The sequence below is a fragment of the Amphiura filiformis genome, chromosome 15 (assembly GCF_039555335.1).
Source record: "Amphiura filiformis chromosome 15, Afil_fr2py, whole genome shotgun sequence".
Lineage (NCBI taxonomy): Eukaryota > Metazoa > Echinodermata > Ophiuroidea > Amphilepidida > Amphiuridae > Amphiura > Amphiura filiformis.
In genome coordinates, this window is record NC_092642.1 from 29,384,697 (window position 1) to 29,391,856 (window position 7,160).

At 35.0% G+C, this 7,160-nt stretch overlaps 1 protein-coding gene across 1 annotated transcript; it reads right to left on the bottom strand.

Annotated features, from left to right (window-relative positions):
- Positions 1-5,871: 5,871 nt before the first annotated feature.
- Positions 5,872-6,921, bottom strand: LOC140170850 (galanin receptor 2b-like). The gene has a single exon (XM_072194063.1). It carries the CDS (start codon positions 6,919-6,921, stop codon positions 5,872-5,874), a length of 1,050 nt encoding a protein of 349 aa, XP_072050164.1.
- Between the last annotated feature and the right edge of the window lie 239 nt (positions 6,922-7,160).

Sequence of the window (7,160 nt, forward strand, 5' to 3'; positions counted from 1 at the left end):
AGCATGGGTACCCAGAAAATCCTTCAGACACCCCACCCGGCCCTCCCTCCCTCTCTCCCTCCTCCTCCTCCTCTTAAATAATATATCTCTTAACTTTAAAGGTCATTAAACTCAAATATACAGCACCTATTCAGCTATTAAATACCTCCTTTAGGCCTACATTTTAAATTATCACTACAGCCTGTCTCAAAAAAAATTGTGCAAGTGAAAAGCGCCCTCTTTAGCAATTAGAAAATACTGCTGTGACATAATGCTTACATCAATGTCACAGGCGCAGTCTTAGCTCTCAAATGCCGTTTGTTCTGTTCAATTTGCGTGTTCCAATTTCGAGATATGTTTATTTAACAACGAAAGGGTAAAATCACAATTGTGCCACTTTTACTAGGGAAGAGAGCTGTACATGTAAATCAATGATAGCTGATGCTGAAGCGTCTAATGCACTCCCCCTTTCGGGGCGCACGCATTAGACGCATCAACATCAGCACGCGTGCATTAGTTTGTCTAATATCTCTCCCAACAAGTAATATGCGTTCATTAACCTATAACATGTATAAGTGCGCAATATTTGCTTGTCTTTTAACATGTCTTAAGTAACTAAGAGAACAGTATTTACCATGATAAAATCATTGACATGCACATGCAAAACAGCAGAATGTGAAATCCATTTTTACAACAGAATGTGAAATATTTATTTATCTTTTAATCTCTTTTAAGTGGAAAAAGAGAATCATCATTCCTGCATCATAATAAAACAGTAAAAACAGTCAAAAAGCTTTTGTATTGTGTATTCTTTTGATTTCATGAAGGAACTCTTGATAAACTTGATGCTATCACTGTTACATGTAAAGCCCTCTTCCATAGTAAAAGTGGCACAATTGTGATTTTACCCTTTCGTCTTTAACTAAACATATCTCGAGATTAAAACAAGCAAATTGAACAGAACAAACGGCATTTGAGAGCTAAGACTACACCATTGACGTTGATGTAAGCATTATTTCACAACGGTATTTTCTAATTGCCAGAGAGGGCGCTTTTTACTTGCACAATTTTTTTGAGACAGGCTGTACATCAGTGGTATGAATAAATTGACCAAACTTCTTGGAAATCGTTGTTCTATTGGAAGTCAAACAAAAATAGTGATGATAGAATTGATAGTAATTTAATGCACTCGAGCAAAAAGAAACAAATTAATCGCGTGTTTTTTAATGAAAAAACAACAACACAAATGTACGTAATTTGGCCGGTGAGCCACACGGTGTTATTTTTTAATAAAATTTAATTGAATTGAATTGAAAAATTGAATAAAGGTTAACATTTTACGGGTGTTTGGATTTTCATCATTTGTGGTAATTGGTTGGTTTTAAGCAAAAATCTACACACCATTGATAAACGCTGAATTGATTTTCACGCATTTACATCTCATCAAAAGTGTCTTTTATCTGCTAGCCTAGCCAATGTCGCAGATACGAAATCTGTGATTTTCATTCGTATCTCTAGGTTTTATTTCTTCAATCAATAGACTTTTCCTATTAAAACCATATAATAACATTTTCATACAAAATAGATTAATATGTCTTTGCCATAAAATGTTAGCTTTCACTGTCAGATATATCCCCTTTTAATTTTGAGCCGAACAACTAAGGCAAAGCAAAGAAAATGAGAATTTACTACCAGCGCCGATGTCGCCAATACGTATCACACATTCGGTTGTGTTACGGTACGATCCTTTGTCTGTGTAGATCACCGTCCTGCACACCATGTACGTACTCCATGTACGTACTGTGTTATGAATGATCGCGTATGCATTCGACTAATATTTCCATCGTAATAATAAAACGTCGGTTCCTGTGTTTTATTCAAAAGTTCGGATTTTGACAAAACTACAGCAGCTAGTGTCTTGATTTTTGCAGGGTATGATGGTTTAATAAAGTACAATATAATTGTGTCAAAAAATATTTTTGAAAAATATTGAGGGCGTCCTCCTCAGCCAATGTTATAATATGGCTTTAACGTATACATGTCCGATGCGTACATCTTATGCGCAGTTAATGCGCGTATTGGTACGACGCATTTAGGTTCAAAAGGTTATAATTGCGCCGAACAACTGGAAATACTTAAAGCGGATGTTGCATACTGCAGTTACTGTCCGTTTTCCTATACACAATACACAGTGCTCTCACAATTGACGCGTGACCTTACAAATAGTGTATGTTAGAAGTATAGGCAATTGCCTAGTTATCGTCACTGTGTAAAAAATAACCGGCCAATATTTAAAGTATTCTCTGAAATTCTAGAAAATATAGTTTTGTAACATGTCCTAAATTTTAGCTAATTTAGGTGTTTGGAAATATTCGCACTTTTGAGTTTTAGGAAGGATATGTAAACGACAGATAACACCAAAAAATTATTTTCAAACCGTGTTAAGTCTAGTCTGCAACCATATATGCTTCTCATTTTCAAGTATGCTGGTTAACAATAAGCAGACTATTGTCTCATTTCGTAAACAAAAGCCCACACATTATTGTATACCTTGCGTTTGCTTTATAATCGTTCACCCAACTGAAACTATAATACCAGCTCATTGCTCATTGCACAGGTAAAACAGAAACATGTGTTGTGTGGATTTAACCAGAGAAGATCTGATTTTATCAGTTGAGCTGTTTTCAATTAGTGTTATCTTGGTTTAATACCTTTTAATGGGGTTTAAGTCCTGCAAATGTCGTGGTGAATTCTACTGTAGACATGACTGCATCATGGCAGTGATATCCATTAACGAAACAGAAACTAATGACAAGAAGATAATAGCAGTTTTAACCGCTTTTAGAAGATTTACCCGGAATAAATTTCACGTACTTCAATCGTTTATCATAATTTATTATTGTCGAAAATCTCTTATTTCTTTTCCATGGTAAAATTGAGAAACACTGGTCTGACTGTAATTTAGTTAAGCGAAATAAAATGCACATCATCACAATAACTTTACTTTTAATACCGGTTTGTGATGCTAAATAAAGATCATACAAGTGTTTTGCGTTTCTGTAAAAGTGCAATAAAATGCATCACAATCGATGCGTGTAACAAAACGTCAGTTGCCATAACGACATAAAACTTAAAGCGGGATGTGATGCTAAATAAAGATTAGACAAAACTATGGTCTAAGAGCTGGTCGTATATCAATGCGATCTTGCGAATCGTTTAATTCCTAATTGACAACATAAGTGCCAGATTCTTTTTGCATTAAGAAATTGATCATGTTTTTTACATTTATTAAAAAAGGGAATGCTTTTAATAGTATACTAATATCCACTGTGTTCAATATTTGCGTACTTCGAGGGAAAAGCCAATGCAATGTTTTGTCACTTGAAATCTCTCTTTTTTTATTTAATTGCCATAAGTTGTGGAAAAGAAAGCCTTATCGTGCCGAATGAGATATCAAAATACACAGAACAAAATTCTCCATCTATCGATAACTTTATTTTGTTATATATTTCAAGTATTTCGTATCGGTGTGACGCATGGCGTTGTTCAAGCATGGTTACATCACAAAGGCTTTCGTGTTTTGGTTTTTTTTTTCGAAACGGTCAATTCAGGCAGCAAGTGGTTAAGGGGGTATAATACCCTGATTTTCATCAGTACCCCTCTTCTTAATTTATGAAGTATATAAATATGTTCATCACCTTCACAAAATGCAAAAAAATGCAATGGGTGTAGTACCCCCTTAAGGTTACTTTTAAGTAATAAAACGTTGTCGAGTTTGTAACAAGAAATTAACCCACAACGTTGACAAGTGCTTTATACTTAACATGATTAACATGTAATATCTCTTATTTACTACAATCACGCTACGACCCAGAAGTATTTAAATTTAATATAAAGACTTAATAACTATACCGTCGATATTGACAAAATTGAAGCCCCATTCAAATACATATAGCTAATTTCTCTTAACCACAAGAACATCTATGACACTAACACTAGGTGCCAGAATCTGAAATTTGATGATTTTTACAATCCGATGGATTGGCAAATCACTGAATAGGCCTTAGATATGTATTTATGGGGGGGGGGTGAAATCATATTTCAGTATCTTAAGTCCTGTAATGCTTTTCTGGGGCAAACTTTACCCAACGATAATCTTCCCGTACTTAAAAGTCCTTAGCTTATACAATATATATAGGCAATGGTTACAAAACGCTAATCTTACCGTTGCCCACTTTGATGTCGTCAACTTATACAATGTTACATGGAATACTACATGTATAGGCAAATTATAACAAAACGCTTGTCTTACCGTAGCCACTTTTAAGTCCTCAACTTATACAATGTTATATGGAATACTGTCTGGGCAAATTGTTATAAAACGCTAATCTTACTTATACAAATTATGTTATATTGAATACTATCTGTGCAAATTGTTTAAAAAAACGCTAATCTTACCGTTGCCCACTTTGAAGTCCTCAACTTATACAATGTTACATGAAATACTATCTGGGCAAATTGTTAAAAAACGCTAATCTTACCGTTGCCCACTTTGAAGTCCTCAACTTATACAATGTTACATGGAATACTAATGTATCTATGCAAATTGTTACAAAACGCTAATCTTACCGTTGCCCACTTTGAAGTCCTCAACTTATACAATGTTACATGAAATACTATCTGGGCAAATTGTTAAAAAACGCTAATCTTACCGTTGCCCACTTTAAAGTCCTCAACTTATACAATGTTACATGGAATACTAATGTATCTAGGCAAATTGTTATAAAACGCTAATCTTACTTATACAAATTATGTTATATTGAATACTATCTAGGCAAATTGTTACAAAACGCTAATCTTACCGTTGCCCACTTTAAAGTCCTCAACTTATACAATGTTATATGGAATACTAATGTATCTAGGCAAATTGTTATAAAACGCTAATCTTACCGTTGCCCACTTTAAAGTCCTCAACTTATACAATGTTACATGGAATACTAATGTATCTAGGCAAATTGTTATAAAACGCTAATCTTACTTATACAAATTATGTTATATTGAATACTATCTAGGCAAATTGTTACAAAACGCTAATCTTACCCGTTGCCCGCTTAAAGTCCTCAACTTATACAATGTTATATGGAATACTACCTGAGCAAATTGTTACAAAACGCTAATCTTACCGTAGCTAGCTTAAAATCCTCGACTTACACAATGTTATTTGGAATACTATCTGGACAGATTGTTACAGAACGATAATCTGTAAGTCCTTAACTATAGAATTACAAAACGTGAATCTCATCCTGAAATCTAGAATCATATCTGGGACAAAACTTGAGATTTGAGAAATTATTTTAAAAAAATGACTTGCTGGTAGTGGTCGTACCTCATGGACAATGCTTTTCGGTTTTTTGTTGTTTTGTTTTTTAGATTGCCCCTTAATTTCAGGCTAACACAGCGGATGTTTCCATTTCTTGTGAGCCCTGTAGTTAAAAATAAAGAGGTGTCAAATTACAATACGCTTTCAGTAGCTACGTACTCTACATTCACCTGTACAGTATAAATCTTCGACATTAACAAAACTGAGAGAAATGTTAAAATATCTGGGCAGAAGTTCAAGACTTATGTTAGCCTCATTTGGAATAATAAATGGAAATTGTCATTCAATCTTTAACAAGATCCACAAGTGTCCTGCAGGGGTGCAACGAATGAAATAGAAGCGTAAAATCGTAAAATGAGTTTAATATTATTAGCAGTTTGTATGTCCATACTCTTGTAGACACTGTAAAGTGTGCTGAGGCTTGTGGATCAACGTCTAGGCGTTGTACCTGTGCGTATAGCGCACTAAATCACTGCGCTTTTTTAGTGGTGTGTACAGTGTTATTTAACAGTTCAAGAGCCACCCGAAGTAGAAGTAGAAACCTCGTGTATCTCCTCAGCACGCCGACACAAGACATTCTTAAGAACATTCTGAAAATGTCTTTGCTTAAAAGCGTACACAAAGGTGTTAGAAAATGTATTACAGAATGCTAAGAACACAGTGAAATGATACCACCCGCCACTGAAATCAAGAGGCCCGCCAAGATTGAACTGCAAGAAGGTGAATTGATTTGGACTCCAACAGATGATGTAAACAATGAATAAAATGAAAACGGTGATTGTGATATTCTTGTGTCTTATTTGGTTGGGAATGTTTTGTGAAGCTGCTGTCACCGCGCTGCTGGATCCACTGGTGTCTGCATTTGTTGGCGATGCCCTGTTTGGATCATTTCCCAGAGGTTGGACAGAACTACTGCGAAGTTTTCTGATTATCATTACATATGCATATGTCATGACCAAACATGGAATTAAAAATTCCCAAATAAATAAAAATGTTCCAACAATCGAATTCTTTACCGATGACCAACTCGCCTTGACTTCACATTTGGCATCAATAACATTCAATTTCAGGATTGGAATAAATTGAGCCAAAGGTCCCAAAATGTAAACACTAACGATGATAAATACAGTGTTTCGTCTGGTGAAAAGTTTCTTGTAGTTTAAATGATGTATTACCGCTGTGTATCGTTCAATCGACATGGCGGTTAAGTTAAACGTTGAGATAGCGAAAGTAACAAAGAGAAATTTGTGTGATCCGGGCGACCAGAATCGACAGAGGAATTCTCCCAGCACTCCGATGTACTGTGACGTTTCTAGTGACAAAGCGAATATTATAAGAAACATCGATGATGTCAAATCCACAATGGATTGGTTAAGAATAAAAAGATTGACGCGACTTGATTTTGATACCGGAATCTTGAGTATGATCACAATTGACAGCGTATTACAAAGAATTCCTATGACACCGATGACAAGATGAAAAACATTGACAATATTTAGATTCAAAAGACCATGATTACGTGGAGTGGAAATGCTGAAATCGGATGTTGTAGTGTTATCCATTGCTGTAACGAAGGAGAAATAATGACAAGAAGATATAACAGTAAATAACCACTTTTAGAAGATTTATCCGGAATAAATTTCACGTACTTCCACCATTTATTATATTCTTGTAGGAAATCGCTGATTTATTCACTGATAAAATGGAGAAACACTGCTCTGACTGTAATTCAATTTAATGCAATAAAATGCACATCATCACAATAACCAACTCCAGAGCGTTACAAAACGTCCAGTTGTCA